This window comes from Bombina bombina, chromosome 1 (assembly GCF_027579735.1).
Source record: "Bombina bombina isolate aBomBom1 chromosome 1, aBomBom1.pri, whole genome shotgun sequence".
Lineage (NCBI taxonomy): Eukaryota > Metazoa > Chordata > Amphibia > Anura > Bombinatoridae > Bombina > Bombina bombina.
The window spans coordinates 1099785482-1099808339 of record NC_069499.1 but is presented as its reverse complement, the minus strand read 5'-3'; the positions used below and the strand labels follow the sequence as shown (position 1 = coordinate 1099808339).

At 41.5% G+C, this 22858-nt stretch overlaps 1 protein-coding gene across 1 annotated transcript in view; it reads left to right on the top strand.

The window, feature by feature from the left end:
• Positions 1-22858, top strand: part of NFS1 (NFS1 cysteine desulfurase) — a 177052-nt gene that overhangs the window by 99717 nt on the left and 54477 nt on the right. Inside the window, exon 11 of the mRNA XM_053695861.1 lies at positions 17487-17570. Within this exon, the coding sequence (XP_053551836.1) occupies positions 17487-17570 (84 nt within the window). The remainder of the gene's footprint in view (positions 1-17486; positions 17571-22858) is intronic.

Here is a 22858-nt window from a genome sequence, read left to right as displayed (position 1 = left end):
CTGGACTGTGATCACAACAGATGCAAGTCTTTCAGGTTTGGGAGCTGTCTGGGGATCTCTGACAGCACAAGGGGTTTGGAAATCTCAAGAGGCGAGGTTACCAATCAATATTTTAGAACTCCATGCTATTTTCAGGGCTCTTCAGGTTTGTCCTCTGTTGAAGAGAGAACCGTTCATTTGTTTTAAGACATAATATCACAACTGTGGCAAATGTCAATCATCAAGGTGGGACTCACAGTTTCCTAGCTATGAAAGAAGTATCTTGGATACTTTCTTGGGCGTGATCCAGCTCTTGTCTAATTTCTGTGGTACATATCCCAGGTGTAGACAATTGGGAAGCGGGTTATCTCAGCTGACAGACTTTAGATCCGGGGGAGTGGTCGCTCACATCACATCTAAACTAGAAACTTCCCAGGTACCTGTCCAGGTCCAGGGATTCTCAGGCGGAGGCGGTGGATGCATTAGCAGTTCCTTAGTTTTACTAACCTGCTTATATCTTCCCGCCTCTAGTTCTTCTTCCAAGAGTGATCTCCAGATCATCATGGAACAATTGTTTGTTTCTGGTAGCACCAGCATGGCCTCACAGGTTCTGGTATGCGGATCTTGTCCGGATGTCCAGTTGCCAACCTTGGCCATTTCCTTTAAGACCAGACCTTCTTTCTCAAGGACCGTTTTTCCATCAGGATCTCAAGTCATTAAATTTGAAGGTATGGAAATTGAACGCTTAGTGCTTAGTCATAGTGGTTTCTATGACTCTGTGATTGATACTATGTTACAGGCTCGTAAATCTGTCTCTACAGGGAGTGCAGAATTATTAGGCAAATGAGTATTTTGACCACATCATCCTCTTCATGCATGTTGTCTTACTCCAAGCTGTATAGGCTCGAAAGCCTACTACCAATTAAGCATATTAGGTGATGTGCATCTCTGTAATGAGAAGGGGTGTGGTCTAATGACATCAACAACCTATATCAGGTGTGCATAATTATTAGGCAACTTCCTTTCCTTTGGCAAAATGTGTCAAAAGAAGGACTTGACAGGCTCCGAAAAGTCAAAAATAGTGAGATATCTTGCAGAGGGATGCAGCACTCTTAAAATTGCAAAGCTTCTGAAGCGTGATCATCGAACAATCAAGCGTTTCATTCAAAATAGTCAACAGGGTCGCAAGAAACGTGTGTAAAAACCAAGGCGCAAAATAACTGCCCATGAACTGAGAAAAGTCAAGCGTGCAGCTGCCAAGATGCCACTTGCCACCAGTTTGGCCATATTTCAGAGCTGCAACATCACTGGAGTGCCCAAAAGCACAAGGTGTGCAATACTCAAAAACATGGCCAAGGTAAGAAAGGCTGAAAGACGACCACCACTGAACAAGACACACAAGCTGAAACGTCAAGACTGGGCCAAGAAATATCTCAAGACTGATTTTTCTAAGGTTTTATGGACTGATGAAATGAGAGCGAGTCTTTATGGGCCAGATGGATGGGCCCGTGGCTGGATTGGTAAAGGGCAGAGAGCTGCAGTCCGACTCAGACGCCAGCAAGGTGGAGGTGGAGTACTGGTTTGTGCTGGTATCATCAAAGATGAGCTTGTGGGGCCTTTTCGGGTTGAGGATGGAGTCAAGCTCAACTCCCAGTCCTACTGCCAGTTTCTGGAAGACACCTTCTTCAAGCAGTGGTACAGGAAGAAGTCTGCATCCTTCAAGAAAAACATGATTTTCATGCAGGACAATGCTCCATCACACGCGTCCAAGTACTCCACAGCGTGGCTGGCAAGAAAGGGTATAAAAGAAGAAAATCTAAAGACATGGCCTCCTTGTTCACCTGATCTGAACCCCATTGAAAACCTGTGGTCCATCATCAAATGTGAGATTTACAAGGAGGGAAAACAGTACACCTCTCTGAACAGTGTCTGGGAGGCTGTGGTTGCTGCTGCACGCAATGTTGATGGTGAACAGATCAAAACACTGACAGAATCCATGGATGGCAGGCTTTTGAGTGTCCTTGCAAAGAAAGGTGGCTATATTGGTCACTGATTTGTTTTTGTTTTGTTTTTGAATGTCAGAAATGTATATTTGTGAATGTTGAGATGTTATATTGGTTTCACTGGTAAAAATAAATAATTGAAATGGGTATATATTTGTTTTTTGTTAAGTTGCCTAATAATTATGCACAGTAATAGTCACCTGCACACACAGATATCCCCCTAAAATAGCTATAACTAAAAACAAACTAAAAACTACTTCCAAAACTATTCAGCTTTGATATTATTGAGTTTTTTGGGTTCATTGAGAACATGGTTGTTGTTCAATAATAAAATTAATCCTCAAAAATACAACTTGCCTAATAATTCTGCACTCCCTGTAGGAAGATTTATTATCGAGTTTGGAAGACTTATATTTCATGGTGTTCTTCTCATAAATTCTCCTGGCATTCTTTTAGAATTCCTAGTTTCTTCCGGATGGTTTGGATAAAGGTTTGTCTGCAAGTTTCTTGAAGGGACAAATCTATGCTCTTTCTGTTTTATTTCACAGAAAGATTGCTAAACTTCCTGATATTCACTGTTTCTTACAAGCTTCTAAAGATTTTCTGCAATCTTCTGCCCTGTTTGTTGTTTTCTCTGGAAAGCGTAAGGCCACTTCTACATCTTTGTCTCTTTGGTTAAGAAGTTTGCTTCTTTTGGCTTATGAGACTGCTGGACAACAGCCTCCTGAGAGAATTCCAGATCATTCCACTAGGGCTGTCTCCTCGTCTTGGGCTTTCAAAAATGAAGCTTCTGTGGAACAGATTTGCAAGGCGGCAACATGGTCCTCTCTGCATACTTTTTCCAAATTCTACAAATTTGATACTTTTGCCTCGGCCGAGGCTTCTTTTGGGAGAAAAGTTCTTCAAGCAGTCGTGCCTTCTTTTTAGGTCCTCCTGCCTTTTTTTCTCCCTCCCTCTTCATTCCGTGTCCTCTAGCTTGGGTATTGATTCCCACTAGTAATTGGAATGACGTCGTTGACTCTCCATGTCATAGGAAAGAAAACAAAATTTTTGCTTATCTGATAAATTTCTTTCTTTCCGGACATGGAGAGCCCACAACCCGCCCTCTTTTTAAATTTATAATTCAGGCACCTTTTAACCTTTGTGTTTTCTTACTTTTCCATTTCCTTCGGCTGAATGACTGGGGGTTATGGGTAAGGCACTTACACTTAAAGGGTCAGTATACACTCATTTTCTCCAACATAGGTGTGTCCGGTCCACGGCGTCATCCTTACTTGTGGGATATTCTCTTCCCCAACAGGAAATGGCAAAGAGCCCAGCAAAGCTGGTCACATGATCCCTCCTAGGCTCCGCCTACCCCAGTCATTCTCTTTGCCGTTGTACAGGCAACATCTCCACGGAGATGGCTTAGAGTTTTTTAGTGTTTAACTGTAGTTTTTATTATTCAATCAAGAGTTTGTTATTTTGAAATAGTGCTGGTATGTACTATTTACTCAGAAACAGAAAAGAGATGAAGATTTCTGTTTGTATGAGGAAAATGATTTTAGCAACCGTCACTAAAATCCATGGCTGTTCCACACAGGACTGTTGAGAGCAATTAACTTCAGTTGGGGGAACAGTGAGCAGTCTCTTGCTGCTTGAGGTATGACACATTCTAACAAGACGATGTAATGCTGGAAGCTGTCATTTTCCCTATGGGATCCGGTAAGCCATGTTTATTAAGATCGTAAATAAGGGCTTTACAAGGGCTTATTAAGACTGTAGACTTTTTCTGGGCTAAATCGATTCATTATTAACACATATTTAGCCTTGAGGAATCATTTATTCTGGGTATTTTGATATAATAATATCGGCAGGCACTGTTTTAGACACCTTATTCTTTAGGGGCTTTCCCAAATCATAGGCAGAGCCTCATTTTCGCGCCGGTGTTGCGCACTTGTTTTTGAGAGGCATGACATGCAGTCGCATGTGAGAGGAGCTCTGATACTTAGAAAAGACTTTCTGAAGGCGTCATTTGGTATCGTATTCCCCTTTGGGCTTGGTTGGGTCTCAGCAAAGCAGATACCAGGGACTGTAAAGGGGTTAAAGTTAAAAACGGCTCCGGTTCCGTTATTTTAAGGGTTAAAGCTTCCAAATTTGGTGTGCAATACTTTGAAGGCTTTAAGACACTGTGGTGAACAATTCCTTCATGTTTTTTCGCAATTGCAGTAATAAAGTGTGTTCAGTTTAAAATTTAAAGTGACAGTAACGGTTTTATTTTAAAACGTTTTTTGTACTTTGTTATCAAGTTTATGCCTGTTTAACATGTCTGAACTACCAGATAGACTGTGTTCTGAATGTGGGGAAGCCAGAATTCCCATTCATTTAAATAAATGTGATTTATGTGACAATGACAATGATGCCCAAGATGATTCCTCAAGTGAGGGGAGTAAGCATGGTACTGCATCATTCCCTCCTTCGTCTACACGAGTCTTGCCCACTCAGGAGGCCCCTAGTACATCTAGCGCGCCAATACTCCTTACTATGCAACAATTAACGGCTGTAATGGATAATTCTGTCAAAAACATTTTAGCCAAAATGAACACTTATCAGCGTAAGCGCGACTGCTCTGTTTTAGATACTGAAGAGCATGACGACGCTGATAATAATGGTTCTGAAGGGCCCCTAACCCAGTCTGATGGGGCCAGGGAGGTTTTGTCTGAGGGAGAAATTACTGATTCTGGGAACATTTCTCAACGAGCTGAACCTGATGTGATTACGTTTAAATTTAAGTTGGAACATCTCCGCATTCTGCTTAAGGAGGTATTATCCACTCTGGATGATTGTGACAAGTTGGTCATCCCAGAGAAACTATGTAAAATGGACAAGTTCCTAGAGGTCCCGGGGCTCCCAGAAGCTTTTCCTATACCCAAGCGGGTGGCGGACATTGTTAATAAAGAATGGGAAAGGCCCGGTATTCCTTTCGTCCCTCCCCCCATATTTAAAAAATTGTTTCCTATGGTCGACCCCAGAAAGGACTTATGGCAGACAGTCCCCAAGGTCGAGGGAGCGGTTTCCACTTTAAACAAACGCACCACTATACCCATAGAGGATAGTTGTGCTTTCAAAGATCCTATGGATAAAAAATTAGAAGGTTTACTTAAAAAGATGTTTGTTCAGCAGGGTTACCTTCTACAACCAATTTCATGCATATTGTCCCTGTAGCTACAGCCGCATGTTTCTGGTTCGATGAGCTGATAAAGGCGGTCGATAGTGATTCTCCTCCTTATGAGGAGATTATGGACAGAATCAATGCTCTCAAATTGGCTAATTCTTTCACCCTAGACGCCACTTTGCAATTGGCTAGGTTAGCGGCTAAGAATTCTGGGTTTGCTATTGTGGCGCGCAGAGCGCTTTGGTTGAAATCTTGGTCAGCTGATGCGTCTTCCAAGAACAAGCTACTTAACATTCCTTTCAAGGGGAAAACGCTGTTTGGCCCTGACTTGAAAGAGATTATCTCTGATATCACTGGGGGTGAGGGCCACGCCCTTCCTCAGGATCGGCCTTTCAAGGCAAAAAATAAACCTAATTTTCGTCCCTTTCGTAGAAATGGACCAGCCCAAAGTGCTACGTCCTCTAAGCAAGAGGGTAATACTTCTCAAGCCAAGCCAGCTTGGAGACCAATGCAAGGCTGGAACAAGGGAAAGCAGGCCAAGAAACCTGCCACTGCTACCAAGACAGCATGAAATGTTGGCCCCCGATCCGGGACCGGATCTGGTGGGGGGCAGACTCTCTCTCTTCGCTCAGGCTTGGGCAAGAGATGTTCTGGATCCTTGGGCGCTAGAAATAGTCTCCCAAGGTTATCTTCTGGAATTCAAGGGGCTTCCCCCAAGGGGGAGGTTCCACAGGTCTCAGTTGTCTTCAGACCACATAAAAAGACAGGCATTCTTACATTGTGTAGAAGACCTGTTAAAAATGGGAGTGATTCATCCTGTTCCATTAAGAGAACAAGGGATGGGGTTCTACTCCAATCTGTTCATAGTTCCCAAAAAAGAGGGAACGTTCAGACCAATCTTAGATCTCAAGATCTTAAACAAGTTTCTCAAGGTTCCATCGTTCAAGATGGAAACCATTCGAACTATTCTTCCTTCCATCCAGGAAGGTCAATTCATGACCACAGTGGATTTAAAGGATGCGTATCTACATATTCCTATCCACAAGGAACATCATCGGTTCCTAAGGTTCGCATTCCTGGACAAGCATTACCAGTTCGTGGCGCTTCCTTTCGGATTAGCCACTGCTCCAAGGATTTTCACAAAGGTACTAGGGTCCCTTCTAGCTGTGCTAAGACCAAGGGGCATTGCTGTAGTACCTTACTTGGACGACATTCTGATTCAAGCGTCGTCCCTTCCTCAAGCAAAGGCTCACACGGACATTGTCCTGGCCTTTCTCAGATCTCACGGATGGAAAGTGAACGTGGAAAAGAGTTCTCTATCTCCGTCAACAAGGGTTCCCTTCTTGGGAACAATAATAGACTCCTTAGAAATGAGGATTTTTCTGACAGAGGCCAGAAAAACAAAACTTCTAGACTCTTGTCGGATACTTCATTCCGTTCCTCTTCCTTCCATAGCGCAGTGCATGGAAGTGATCGGTTTGATGGTAGCGGCAATGGACATAGTTCCTTTTGCGCGCATTCATCTAAGACCATTACAACTGTGCATGCTCAGTCAGTGGAATGGGGACTATACAGACTTGTCTCCGAAGATACAAGTAAATCAGAGGACCAGAGACTCACTCCGTTGGTGGCTGTCCCTGGACAACCTGTCACAAGGGATGACATTCCGCAGACCGGAGTGGGTCATCGTCACGACCGACGCCAGTCTGATGGGCTGGGGCGCGGTCTGGGGATCCCTGAAAGCTCAGGGTCTTTGGTCTCGGGAAGAATCTCTTCTACCGATAAATATTCTGGAACTGAGAGCGATATTCAATGCTCTCAAGGCTTGGCCTCAGCTAGTGAGGGCCAAGTTCATACGGTTTCAATCAGACAACATGACAACTGTTGCGTACATCAACCATCAGGGGGGAACAAGGAGTTCCCTAGCGATGGAAGAAGTGACCAAAATCATTCTATGGGCGGAGTCTCACTCCTGCCACCTGTCTGCTATCCACATCCCAGGAGTGGAAAATTGGGAAGCGGATTTTCTGAGTCGTCAGACATTGCATCCGGGGGAGTGGGAACTCCATCCGGAAATCTTTGCCCAAGTCACTCAGCTGTGGGGCATTCCAGACAGGGATCTGATGGCCTCTCGTCAGAACTTCAAAGTTCCTTGCTACGGGTCCAGATCCAGGGATCCCAAGGCGGCTCTAGTGGATGCACTAGTAGCACCTTGGACCTTCAAACTAGCTTATGTGTTCCCGCCGTTTCCTCTCATCCCCAGGCTGGTAGCCAGGATCAATCAGGAGAGGGCGTCGGTGATCTTGATAGCTCCTGCGTGGCCACGCAGGACTTGGTATGCAGATCTGGTGAATATGTCATCGGCTCCACCTTGGAAGCTACCTTTGAGACGAGACCTTCTTGTTCAGGGTCCGTTCGAACATCCGAATCTGGTTTCACTCCAGCTGACTGCTTGGAGATTGAACGCTTGATCTTATCGAAGCGAGGGTTCTCAGATTCTGTTATCGATACTCTTGTTCAGGCCAGAAAGCCTGTAACTAGAAAGATTTACCACAAAATTTGGAAAAATTATATCTGTTGGTGTGAATCTAAAGGATTCCCTTGGGACAAGGTTAAGATTCCTAAGATTCTATCCTTCCTTCAAGAAGGATTGGAAAAAGGATTATCTGCTAGTTCCCTGAAGGGACAGATTTCTGCCTTGTCTGTGTTACTTCACAAAAAGCTGGCAGCTGTGCCAGATGTTCAAGCCTTTGTTCAGGCTCTGGTTAGAATTAAGCCTGTTTACAAACCTTTGACTCCTCCTTGGAGTCTCAACTTAGTTCTTTCAGTTCTTCAGGGGGTTCCGTTTGAACCCTTACATTCCGTTGATATTAAGTTATTATCTTGGAAAGTTTTGTTTTTAGTTGCAATTTCTTCTGCTAGAAGAGTTTCAGAATTGTCTGCTCTGCAGTGTTCTCCTCCTTATCTGGTGTTCCATGCAGATAAGGTGGTTTTACGTACTAAACCTGGTTTTCTTCCAAAAGTTGTTTCTAACAAAAACATTAACCAGGAGATTATCGTACCTTCTCTGTGTCCGAAACCAGTTTCAAAGAAGGAACGTTTGTTGCACAATTTGGATGTTGTTCGCGCTCTAAAATTCTATTTAGATGCTACAAAGGATTTTAGACAAACATCTTCCTTGTTTGTTGTTTATTCCGGTAAAAGGAGAGATCAAAAAGCAACTTCTACCTCTCTCTCTTTTTGGATTAAAAGCATCATCAGATTGGCTTACGAGACTGCCGGACGGCAGCCTCCCGAAAGAATCACGGCTCATTCCACTAGGGCTGTGGCTTCCACATGGGCCTTCAAGAACGAGGCTTCTGTTGATCAGATATGTAGGGCAGCGACTTGGTCTTCACTGCACACTTTTACCAAATTTTACAAGTTTGATACTTTTGCTTCTTCTGAGGCTATTTTTAGGAGAAAGGTTTTGCAAGCCGTGGTGCCTTCCATTTAGGTGACCTGATTTGCTCCCTCCCTTCATCCGTGTCCTAAAGCTTTGGTATTGGTTCCCACAAGTAAGGATGACGCCGTGGACCGGACACACCTATGTTGGAGAAAACAAAATTTATGTTTACCTGATAAATTACTTTCTCCAACGGTGTGTCCGGTCCACGGCCCGCCCTGGTTTTTTTGATCAGGTCTGATAATTTATTTTCTTTAACTACAGTCACCACGGTACCATATGGTTTCTCCTATGCTAATATTCCTCCTTAACGTCGGTCGAATGACTGGGGTAGGCGGAGCCTAGGAGGGATCATGTGACCAGCTTTGCTGGGCTCTTTGCCATTTCCTGTTGGGGAAGAGAATATCCCACAAGTAAGGATGACGCCGTGGACCGGACACACCGTTGGAGAAAGTAATTTATCAGGTAAACATAAATTTTGTTTTCATTTAACTGCATGTTATAGACACTACTATAAAGAATAAGATGCACAGATACTGATATAAAAATCCAGTATAAAACTGTTTAAATACTTACTTAGAAGCTCTCAGTTTAGCTCTTTTGAAAAGGTAGCTGGAAAGCCCACTGCAAGTGGGAAATAAGACACTCTCCCCCCCCCCCCTTCTTTTGCATATGAAAAGACATTTTACACAAACAGGAGCAAGCTGGAGTAGGTAGCTGACAGTATTTTAATAAACTTTGGGGCTTGGTTAGGAGTCTGAAAATCAGCAATGTTATTTAAAAATAAGCAAAACTATTCATTTAAAAAAAACAAAAAAACTTTATGGGCTGTATAAATAGATCATCTACAAAACATTTATGCAAAGAAAAAATGAGTATAATGTCCCTTTAACAGCTTTGCTGGGATACTCTTTGCCTCCTCCTGCTGGCCAGGAGTTGAATATGCCACTAGTAATTGGAATGATGTCATGGACTCTCCATGTCCGGAAATAAAAAATTTTATCAGACAAGCATAAATTTTGTTATTACAACTAGCTTATAACGTGTTTATTCTGTAGCACTGGGGTTATATTTAATTCACTAATATCCAAAATATAAAGAAGTATTTGTTGGCAGCAATTTCATAAATGCCTGGAAATGGTCATTGTACTTTTACATATACAGGCACAAATTCCCAAATCAGGAATTCCAAAATCCAAACTATTCTGAAATCCAGTTTTAATGAATATTTAAAATAAAAATAAAGATTTTCACACTTTTTGTCTGCCTGTGTCTTTGGCTGATATTGTATTCTAAAATGCAAATAATAGTCTATATTTATTTAAAATAATAAATATTACCGTTCTGATTACAGTAATGTATTATCTTTCTGAGGGTATTTTGTATATAAAAGTATTAAAGATAATCCAAACCTACCTTTTAGGTGACATGTATAAGCTGTATTATGACATGTAAATATTACATAAGATATTGTTGTTTACACTTGGTCCCACCCCCTCTCCAAACTGTCCCAATTTACAGATGCAAATATTCCCAAACCCAAACTATTTTGAAATCCAAGCAGTTTGGATAAAGGGTTTTCTACCTGTACTATTTTGTGTACACTAGTAATATGACATTAGTACTAGGATAAGCCTGTGATCTAATAGATGTGTGGTTATTAGACTATGTACTGTAGATATAGATACATTTATAGAGCACACTATGTTATAGGATTATTTTAACATGAAGTAAACTTTTTTTCTCCTGTTAAGTGTAGTCAGTCCACGGGTCATCCATTACTTATGGGATATTAACTCCTCCCTAACAGGAAGTGCAAGAGGATCACCCAAGCAGAGCTGCTATATAGCTCCTCCCCTCTACGTCACACCCAGTCATTCTCTTGCACCTAACTAATAGATAGGATGTGTGAGAGGAGTGTGGTTATTCAATTTAGTTTTTTATTACTTCAATCAAAAGTTTGTTGTTTTAAACAGCACCGGAGTGTGTTGTTTCTTCTCAGGCAGTATTAGAAGAAGAATCTACCTGAGTTTGTGTATGATCTTAGCGGACATAACTAAGATCCATTTGCTGTTCTCGGCCATTCTGAGGAGCGAGGTAACTTCAGAACAGGGGACAGCGGGCAGGGTTCACCTGCAAAAAGGTATGTTGCAGTATATTATTTTCTAAGGAATGGAATTGACTGAGAAAATACTGCTAATACCAATATAATGTAAGTACAGCCTTAAATGCAGTAGTAGCAACTGGTATCAGGCTGTTATGTATGTATGTTGGCACTAAAGTATTTCTGGGGAATGGCACTTCACTAAGAAAATACGGTATACATATAACTTATAGCCTTTCTGCAGTGATAGCGACTAGCAACAGGCTTTTATTATTATTTCATATATTTAAAACGTTTACTGGCAGGTTAATCGTTTTTCTCTCTGAGGTACTTGGTGAAAATTTATGGGCATTATTTTCCACTTGGCTACCGTTTATTTGAATAAAATCAGTTTAATGAGCTTCCCCACTGCTGTATTATGAGTGGGAGGGGCCTATTTTGGCGCTTTTACTACACATTAAAAATTCAGTCACAGTCTTCCTTATTCTCCCTGCATGATCCAGGACGTCTCTACAGAGCTCAGGGGTCTCCAAAAGTAGTTTGAGGGAGGTAATCACTCACAGCAGACCTGTGAGACTGTGCTTTGACTGTGATAAAAACGTATTTATTTGATTTGTCAATCGTTTTTGGTATTAAAGGGTTAATAATCCATTTGCTGATGGGTGCTATCCTTTGCTAAATTAATGCATTTCATATGAAAAATTGATTGCTATAACTAGACCGGTTCATTGTTATATCAAAGTGACAGTTTTTTGTGTGCTTCTTAAAGGCACAGTAACGTTTTTTATATTGCTTGTAAATTCATTTGAAAAGTATTTTCCAAGCTTGCTAGTCTAATTGCTAGTTTGTTTAAACATGTCTGACACAGAGGAATCTCTTTGTGCTATATGTTCAAAGGCCAAGGTGGAGCCCAATAGAAATTTATGTACTAATTGCATTGATGCTACTTTAAATAAAAGCCAATCTGTACATGTTAAGCAAAATTCACCAGACAACAAGGGGGAAGTTATGCCGACTAACTTGCCTCACGTGTCAGTACCTGCATCTCCCGCTCAGGAGGTGCGTGATATTGTAACGCCAAGTACATCAGGGCGGCCATTACAAATCACTTTACAAGACATGGCTAATGTTATGACTGAAGTTTTATCTAAATTGCCAGAACTTAGGGGTAAACGAGACCACTCTGGGGTGAGAACAGAGTGCGCTGATAATGCTAGGGCCATGTCTGATACTGCGTCACAATTTGCAGAACATGAAGACGGAGAGCTTCATTCTGTGGGTGACGGATCTGATCCAAATAAACTGGATTCAGACGTTTCAAATTTTAAATTTAAGCTGGAGAACCTCCGTGTATTACTAGGGGAGGTGTTAACGGCTCTGAATGATTGTAACACGGTTGCAATCCCAGAGATAATATGTAGGTTGGATAAATATTTTGCGGTACCGACGTGTACTGACGTTTTTCCTATTCCTAAGAGACTTACTGAAATTGTTACTAAGGAGTGGGATAGACCCGGTGTGCCTTTTTCACCCCCTCCTATATTCAGAAAAATGTTTCCAATAGACGCCACCACACGGGACTTATGGCAAACGGTCCCTAAGGTGGAGGGAGCAGTTTCTACTTTAGCTAAGCGTACCACTATCCCGGTGGAGGATAGCTGTGCCTTTTCAGATCCAATGGATAAAAAGTTAGAGGGTTACCTTAAGAAAATGTTTGTTCAACAAGGTTTTATATTGCAACCCCTTGCATGCATTGCGCCTGTCACGGCTGCGGCGGCATTTTGGTTTGAGTCTCTGGAAGAGACCCTTGACACAGCTCCATTGGATGAGATTACACACAAGCTTGAAGCCCTTAAGCTAGCTAATTCATTTATTTCTGATGCTGTAGTACACTTAACTAAACTTACGGCTAAGAATTCCGGATTTGCCATTCAGGCGAGCAGAGCGCTGTGGCTAAAATCCTGGTCAGCTGATGTGACTTCTAAATCTAAATTGCTTAACATACCTTTCAAGGGGCAGACATTATTCGGGCCCGGTTTGAAAGAAATTATCGCTGACATTACGGGAGGTAAGAGCCATGCCCTGCCTCAAGACAGAGCCAAACCAAGGGCTAGACAGTCTAATTTTCGTGCCTTTCGTAACTTCAAGGCAGGAGCAGCATCAACTTCCTCTGCTCCAAAACAGGAAGGAACTGTTGCTCGCTACAGACAAGGCTGGAAACCTAACCAGACCTGGAACAAGGGCAAGCAGGCCAGAAAACCTGCTGCTGCCCCTAAGACAGCATGAAGTGAGGGCCCCCGATCCGGAAACGGATCTAGTGGGGGGCAGACTTTCTCTCTTCGCCCAGGCTTGGGCAAGAGATGTCCAGGATCCCTGGGCGTTGGAGATCATATCTCAGGGATATCTTCTGGACTTCAAAGCTTCTCCTCCACAAGGGAGATTTCATCTTTCAAGGTTGTCAACAAACCAGATAAAGAAAGAGGCGTTTCTACGCTGTGTACAAGATCTTTTACTAATGGGAGTGATCCATCCGGTTCCGCGGTCGGAACACGGACAAGGGTTTTACTCAAATCTGTTTGCGGTTCCCAAGAAAGAAGGAACCTTCAGACCAATATTGGATTTAAAGATCCTAAACAAATTCCTAAGAGTTCCATCGTTCAAAATGGAAACTATTCGGACAATCTTACCCATGATCCAAAGGGGTCAGTACATGACCACAGTGGATTTAAAGGATGCCTACCTTCACATACCGATTCACAAGGATCATTACCGGTATCTAAGGTTTGCCTTCCTAGACAGGCATTACCAGTTTGTAGCTCTTCCCTTCGGGTTAGCTACGGCTCCAAGAATCTTTACAAAGGTTCTGGGTTCTCTTCTGGCGGTACTAAGACCGCGAGGAATATCGGTAGCTCCGTACCTAGAATACATTCGGATACAAGCGTCAAGTTTCCAAACTGCCAAGTCTCATACAGAGTTAGTACTGGCATTTCTAAGGTCACATGGGTGGAAAGTGAACGAAGAAAAGAGTTCTCTATTGCCACTCACAAGAGTTCCCTTCTTAGGGACTCTCATAGATTCTGTAGAAATGAAGATTTACCTGACAGAGGACAGGTTAACAAAACTTCTAAATGCTTGCCGGATCCTTCATTCCATTCCACACCCGTCAGTGGCTCAATGCATGGAGGTAATCGGCTTAATGGTAGCGGCAATGGACATAGTACCTTTTGCACGCCTGCATCTCAGACCGCTGCAATTGTGCATGCCAAGTCAGTGGAATGGGGATTACTCAGATTTGTCCCCTATGCTGAATCTGGATCAAGAGACCAGAGATTCTCTTCTATGGTGGCTTTCTCGGCCACATCTGTCCAGAGGGATGCCCTTCAGCAGGCCAGACTGGACAATTGTAACAACAGACGCCAGCCTACTAGGTTGGGGCGCTGTCTGGAATTCCCTGAAGGCTCAGGGATCATGGACTCAGGAGGAGAGTCTCCTTCCAATAAACATTCTGGAATTGAGAGCAGTTCTCAATGCCCTTCTGACTTGGCCTCAGTTAGCAACTCTGAGGTTCATCAGGTTTCAGTCTGACAACATCACGACTGTGGCTTACATCAACCATCAGGGAGGGACAAGGAGTTCCCTAGCGATGATGGAAGTTTCAAGGATAATTCGCTGGGCAGAGTCTCACTCTTGCCACCTGTCAGCGATCCACATCCCAGGCGTGGAGAACTGGGAGGCGGATTTCCTAAGTCGCCAGACTTTTCATCCGGGGGAGTGGGAACTTCATCCAGAGGTCTTTGCCCAAATACTTCGACGTTGGGGCAAACCAGATATGGATCTCATGGCGTCTCGCCAGAACGCCAAGCTTCCTTGTTACGGGTCCAGATCCAGGGACCCGGGAGCGGTCCTGATAGATGCTCTGACAGCACCTTGGACCTTCAAGATGGCTTATGTGTTTCCACCCTTCCCGATGCTTCCTCGATTGATTGCCAGGATCAAACAGGAGAAAGCATCAGTGATTCTAATAGCACCTGCGTGGCCACGCAGGACCTGGTATGCAGATCTAGTGGACATGTCATCCTGTCCACCTTGGTCGCTGCCTCTGAGACAGGACCTTCTAATTCAGGGTCCTTTCAAACATCAAAATCTAATTTCTCTGAAGCTGACTGCATGGAGATTGAACGCTCCTTTTACACAAACGTCTGTCAGAAGTTCCAGACGTTCAGGCTTTTTGTCAGGCTTTGGCCAGGATTAAGCCTGTGTTTAAGACTGTTGCTCCACCGTGGAGCTTAAACTTAGTTCTTAACGTTTTACAGGGTGTTCCGTTTGAACCCCTTCATTCCATTGATATCAAGCTGTTATCTTGGAAAGTTCTGTTTTTAATGGCTATTTCCTCGGCTCGTAGAGTCTCTGAGTTATCGGCCTTACATTGTGATTCTCCTTATCTGATTTTTCATTCAGACAAGGTAGTTCTGCGTACTAAACCTGGGTTCTTACCTAAGGTAGTCACTAACAAGAATATCAATCAAGAGATTGTTGTTCCATCATTGTGCCCTAACCCTTCTTCAAAGAAGGGACGACTTCTGCACAATCTAGACGTAGTCCGTGCCCTGAAATTTTATTTACAGGCAACTAAAGATTTTCGCCAAACTTCTTCCCTGTTTGTCGTTTATTCTGGACAGAGGAGAGGTCAAAAAGCATCTGCTACCTCTCTCTCTTTTTGGCTTCGTAGCATAATACGTTTAGCCTATGAGACTGCTGGACAGCAGCCTCCTGAAAGAATTACAGCTCATTCTACGAGAGCTGTGGCTTCCACGTGGGCCTTTAAGAATGAGGCCTCTGTTGAACAGATTTGCAAGGCTGCAACTTGGTCTTCTCTTCATACTTTTTCCAAATTTTACAAATTTGACACTTTTGCTTCTTCTGAGGCTGTTTTTGGGAGAAAGGTTCTTCAGGCAGTGGTTCCTTCCGTGTAAAGATCCTGCCTGTCCATCCCGTCATCCGTGTACTTTAGCTTTGGTATTGGTATCCCATAAGTAATGGATGACCCGTGGACTGACTACACTTAACAGGAGAAAACATAATTTATGCTTACCTGATAAATTCCTTTCTCCTGTAGTGTAGTCAGTCCACGGCCCGCCCTGTTTTTTATGGCAGGTCTAAATTTTAAATTATACTCCAGTCACCACTGCACCCTATAGTTTCTCCTTTCTCGTTTGGTTTTCGGTCGAATGACTGGGTGGGACGTAGAGGGGAGGAGCTATATAGCAGCTCTGCTTGGGTGATCCTCTTGCACTTCCTGTTAGGGAGGAGTTAATATCCCATAAGTAATGGATGACCCGTGGACTGACTACACTACAGGAGAAAGGAATTTATCAGGTAAGCATAAATTATGTTTTTTCAAATACAAATTTTATTTAATTTTAAAGTGCCATAAAACATTTTGAGTTATGTGCATATTATAAAAGGGTAAACTGAGGTAAAACTATGTAAAAAAAAGTGTAGAATAAAAGCTTTTAAGTATGTTAATACAATTTCACAAAATTACTTGCACTTTAGTGTTGCCAAGTGTAGCCTGCTCCACCCCTTTATCAGTGTCCTACTCCAAAACCTTGTGGTATCATATAACAAAGTGTGCATGTGAGGATAATTACTTATGCAAGCAAGGGGGGAATGAGGAGGAACAGCAGGTACTGCTATTGTTTGTTGCCTAGAGGCTTGCTCGTTTCCATGGGGATATTGTCAAATGCTTTGTGAAAGCTTCAGCATTATACAGTGCACTGCTTTAGTCAGGTGTCATGTGACTCTGCCCCCTACCGTTCACATACACAAGTGCATTTTGCAAAAGCAATAGCCTGTATAGCACCTTGCATATATGGAAATGCCCAAGGGGGAACTTGTTGCAAACAAAACTATGCCTGAATTAAAGGGTTTATTTGGGGTTAAAACAGAAACTGTTTTGCAGGTAAACTTTGGCTGCATTATATATTTTGAAACATATGTTAGTTCATACTGTTTTATGTTCCTTTAAAGTGACATTTCATATTATATAAAATGTCTATAAAAGCAAAGATTTGCCTAAGGATAATATGGCAATGTTATTGCTTTATTTGCTCATTTATAACTGTCCCTAACTGGCATCAGCAGAGCAAATAAGGTTTTCAACATGGCATTGCCCATTACTTTATGGAAACGGAAACTTTACACTTATTTCTTCAAAATTTATGTTGCTTATATCTACAAAAATACTCCCCATATTAATGTCACGCAAATCTTTGCTCTAAATAAACTATTATATTTTACATCTATTTTGTGTTTAATATCTATTTAAATACAGAAGTAATAAGTTTGTCTCCATACAGTAACGGGTCCTGCGATATTGAAACTAAGGTGCCTCTCATATGCTGAGGCCAAAAAGGAACAAATTGGCTACTAGAGTGAGCAAACAATAGTTGTGTGGAATACAGCAGAGTTAGACTTGGGAATATCTGCACTTCCATTTCTAACAGAAAATTGCAAAGCTCACAGTTTCAGAGTTATATTAAAGGAAAAGGGGACAGAATAAATAATAAAAGTGTAATATGAAGGTTTTTATTATTATGCATAATTAAACAATATATTACATTATCAAATTAATTGTAATGTCTTTTTCTCTACATATTCGTTTAATAGTGTTACTAGCATGCTGATTCTTATCTCTGATGTAATGTAACGCACACTATGTATAGCACATCTTTAAGAGGTGTAGTCACAGGAAACTGAAGATAATTCACAATGCGTTTCACTTTTTTTTTTTTTCCCTAGCGCGTGCACGTCCGCATCGCTAGAACCATCCTATGTGTTGAGAGCTATCGGAGCAGATGAGGATTTGGCTCATTCATCAATTAGGTTAGTTATTTGTTTATTCATTAAATCTACTCTTTTACTTGTATTGTTTAGTTTTATGTGTTATGCCAGAAGAGCTTCAGGATACAGTCCTTTTTGAATTCATCTTTAGTTGCCTGTGTTAACAAAGCTGTTGAGAGAGGGAGCACACGTCTTCATTTCTTTCATGTAATTGGCAAGAGTTCATGAGCTAGTGACGTATGGGATATACAATCCTACCAGGAGGGGCAAAGTTTCCCAAACCTCAAAATGCCTATAAATACACCCCTCACCACACCCACAATTCAGTTTTACAAACTTTGCCTCCTATGGAGGTGGTGAAGTAAGTTTGTGCTAAGATTTCTACGTTGATATGCGCTTCTCAGCATTGTTGAAGACCGATTCCTCTCAGAGTACAGCGAATGTCAGAGGGACGTGAAGGGAGTATCACTTATTGAATACGATGATTTCCCTATTTCATAGGTTTTATCGGTCGTAGAGATTCATCACCTACCTCCCTTTTCAGAACGATGATATACTCTCAATTTACCATTACCTCTACTAATAACTGTTTCAGTACTGGTTTGGCTATCTGCTATATGTGGATGGGTGTCTTTTGGTAAGTATGTTTTTTTTTATTACTTAAGACACCTCAGCTATGGTTTGGCACTTTATGCTTTTATATAAAGTTCTAAATATATGTATTGTACTTATATTTGCCATGACTCAGGTTCATGTATTTCCTTCTGCAGACTGTCAGTTTCATATTTGGGGAATATAAACATTTTTTAAGAATTTTTTTTTCTTACCTGGGGTTTAGTCTTTTTTTCAATTGACTACTTCTTGCATATTGCGGGTGGAATTAGGCCAGCAGGTGTGCTAAATGCTAAACTTTATTGTGTCATTCTTGGCGCAAGACTTTTTTTGGCGCGAAAAATACGTCTATGACGCAATTTCGTCATTTCCAGCCTTACACACGGTTGCGTCATTAATGACGCGAGTGTCATTTCCAGTTATTATTGGCGCCAAAAAAGTTTTCAGTTACGTTGTGAGTCATACTTGGCACCAAACTTTTTCATTATTTCAATACCCATTGATGTTTGCCTCTTGCCTTTTTCTCTATCAGAGGGCAATGCTATTCGCATTTTTTCCCATTCCTGAAACTGTCATATAAGGAAATTGATAATTTTGCTTTATATGTTGCTTTTTCTTTTTACATTTTGCAAGATGTCTCAATCTGATCCTGCCTCAGAAGTTTCTGCTTGAACATTGTTGCCTGACATCGGTTCTACCAAAGCTAAGTGCATTTGTTGTAAGATTGTGGAAATTTATTTTGCCAAATGTCATTTGTAATAGTTGTCATGATATACTTTTACATGCAGATAGTGTGTCCATCAGTAATAGTGCATTGCCAGTTGCAGTTCCTTCAACTTCTAATATACATGATATACCTATGAATTTTAAAGAATTTGTTTCTGATTCTATCCAGAAGGCTTTATCTGCATTTCCACCTTCCAATAAACGTAAAAGTTCTTTTAAAACTTCTCATTCAGTTGATGAAATTTCAAATGACCAACAACATAATAATTTATCCTCTTCTGATGAGGATCTGATACAGAAGATCCTTCCTCAGATATTGACACTGACAAATCTACTTATTTATTTAAAATAGAGTATATGCGTTCTTTATTAAAAGAAGTGTTAATTACTTTGGATATTGAGGTAACCATTGAGGTAACCAGTCCTCTTTTCCTATTCCTGAGGCTATTTCTGATATGATTTCTAAGGAATGGAATAAGCCAGGTACTTCTTTTATTCCTTCTTCAAGGTTTAAAAAATTGTATCCTTTACCAGCAAATTCTATAGAGTTTTGTGAAAAAATCCCCAAAGTTGATGGGGCTATTTCTACTCTTGCTAAACGTACCACTATTCCTATGGAAGATAGTACTTCCTTTAAGGATCCTTTAGATAGGAAGCTTGAATCTTATCTAAGGAAGGCCTATTTATATTCAGGTCATCTTCTCAGACCTGCAATTTCTTTGGCTGATGTTGCGGCTGCATCAACTTTCTGGTTGGAGAATTTAGCGCAACAAGAATTGGATTCTGACATATCTAGCATTATTCGCTTACTGCAACATGCTAATCATTTTATTTGTGATGCCATTTTTTATATTATCAAAATTGATGTTAGATCCATGTCTTTAGCTATATTAGCTAGAAGAGCTTTGTGGCCTAAATCTTGGAATGCTGGTATGACATCTAAATCAAGATTACTATCTCTTTCTTTCCAATGTAATAATTTATTTGGTTCTCAGTTGGATTCTATTATTTCAACTGTCACTGGGGGAAAGGGAGTTTTTCTGCCTCAGGATAAAAAAAACCTAAGGGTAAATCTAAGGCTTCTAACCGTTTTCGTTCCTTTCGTCAAAATAAGGAACAAAAACTTAATCCTTCCCCCAAGGAATCTGTTTCCAATTGGAAGCCTTCCTCAAATTGGAAAAAATCCAACCCATTTAAGAAACCAAAGTCAGCCCCTAAGTCCGCATGAAGGTGCTGCCCTCATTCCAGCTCAGCTGGTAGGGGCAGATTAAGGTTTTTCAAGGATATTTGGATAATTTTTGTCCAAAATCAATGGATTCAAAGCATTGTCTCTCAAGGGTATTGAATAGGATTCAGAGTAAGACCTCCTGTGAGAAGATTTTTTCTCTCACATATCCCAGCAAATCCAGTAAAAGCTCAGGCTTTCCTGAAGTGTGTTTCAGACCTGGAGTCTTCAGGGGTAATCATGCCAGTTCCTTTTCAGGAACAAGGTTTGGGGTTTTATTCAAATCTATTCATTGTCCCAAAGAAGAAAATTTTATTCAGACCAGTTCTGGATCTGAAAATTTTGAATCGTTATGTAAGAGTACCAACTTTCAAGATGGTGACTATAAGGACTATTCTGCCTTTTGTTCAGCGAGGACATTATATGTCCACAATAGACTTGCAGGATGCATACCTTCATATTCCGATTCATCCAGAACATTATCAGTTTTTGAGATTCTCTTTTCTAGACGAGCATTACCAATTTGTTGCTCTTCCATTTAGCCTAGCAACAGCTCCAAGTATCTTTTCAAAGGTTGTAGGTGCCCTACTCTCTGTAATCAGAGAACAGGGTATTGCGGTGTTTCCTTATTTGGACGATATCTTGGTACTAGCTCAGTCTTTATGTTCTGCAGAATCTCACACGAATCAACTAGTGTTGTTTCTTCGGAAACATGGTTGAAGGATCAATTTACCAAAAAGTTTCTTGATTCCTCAGACAAGGGTCGCCTTTTTAGGCTTCCAGATAGATTGTGTCCATGACTCTGTCTCTAACAGACAAGAGACGTTTAAAATTGGTTGCAGCCTGCCGGCACCTTCAGTCTGTCATTCCCTTCAGTGGCTATGTGCATGGAAGTTTTAGGTCTCATGACTGCAGCATCGGACGCGATCCCCTTTGCTCGTTTTCACATGAGACCTCTTCAGCTTTGTATGCTGAACCAATGGTGCAGGGATTATACAAAGATATATCACAATTAATATCCTTAAATCCCAATGTACGACACTCTCTGACGTGGTGGATAGATCACCATCGTTTAGTTCAAGGGGCTTCTTTTGTTTGGACAACCTGGACTGTGATCACAATAGATGCGAGTCTTTCAGGTTGGGGAGTTGTTTGGGGATCTTTGACAGCACAAGGGGTTTGGAAATCTCAAGAGGCGAGATTATCAATAAATATTTTAGAAATCCATGCAATTCTCAGAGCTCTTCAGTTTTGGCCTCTGTTAAAGAGAGAACCGTTCATTTGTTTTCAGACAGACACTATCACAACAGTGGCATATGTCAATCATCAGGGTGGGACTCACAGTCCCCAAGCTATGAAAGAAGTATCTCGGATACTTGCTTGGGCGGAATCCAGCTCCTGTCTAATCTCTGCGGTGCATATCCCAGGTGTAGACAATTGGGAGGCGGATTATCTCAGCTGTCAGACTTTACATCCAGGGTAGTGGTCTCTCCATCCAGATGTGTTTTCTCAGATTGTTCAGATGTGGGGTCTTCCAGAGAGAGATCTCATGGCCTCTCATCTAAACAAGAAACTTCCCAGATACCTGTCCAGGGATGTTCAGGCGGAAGCAGTGGATGTGCTGACACTTCCTTGGTGTTATCATCCTGCTTACATTTTCCCGCCTCTAGTTCTCCTTCCAAGAGTGATCTCCAAAATCATCATGGAGCAATCGTTTGTGTTGCTGGTGGCTCCAGCATGGCCACACAGGTTTTGGTATGCGGATCTGGTTCGGATGTCCAGTTGCCAGCCTTGGCCACTTCCGTTAAGGCCTGACCTACTGTCTCAAGGTCTTTCCATCAGGATCTCAAATCATTAAATTTGAAGGTATGGAAATTGAACGCTTAGTACTAAGTCATAGAGGTTTCTCTGACTCAGTGATTAATACTATGTTACAAGCTCGTAAATCTGTCTCTAGAAAGATTTATTATAGAGTTTGGAAGACTTACATTTCATGGTGTTCTCATAAATTCTCTTGGCATTCTTTTAGAATTCCTAGAATTTTACAGTTTCTTCAGGATGGTTTGGATAAGGGTTTGTCTGCAAGTTCCTTGAAAGGACAAATCTCCGCTCTTTCTGTTTTATTTCACAGAAAGATTGCTATACTTCCTGATATTCACTGTTTTGGACAGGCTTTAGTTCGTATTAAGCCTGTCATTAAATCAATTTCTCCTCCTTGGAGTCTTAATTTGGTTCTGAAGGCTTTACAAGCTCCTCCATTTGAGCCTATGCATTCTTTGGACATTAAACTACTTTCTTGGAAAGTGTTGATGCTTTTGGCTATCTCTTCTGCTAGAAGAGTTTATGAGCTATCTGCTCTTTCTTGTGAGTCTCCTTTTCTGATTTTTCACCAGGATAAGGCAGTTTTGCAGACTTCTTTTCAATTTGTACCTAAGGTTGTGAATTCTAACAACATTAATAGAGAAATTGTTGTCCCTTCCTTGTGTCCTAATCCTAAGAATTCTTTGGAAAAAATCCTTACATTCTTTCGATGTGGTAAGAGCTTTGAAATATTATGTGGAAGCTACTAAAAATTTCAGGAAGACTTCCAGTCTATTTGTTTTATTTTCTGGTCCTAGGAAAGGTCAGAATGCTTCTGCTATTTCCTTGGCTTCTTGGTTGAAACTTTTGATTCATCAAGCTTATTTAAAGTCGGGTCAGGCCCCACCTCAGAGAATTACAGCTCATTCTACTAGATCAGTCTCCACTTCGTGGGCCTTTAAGAATG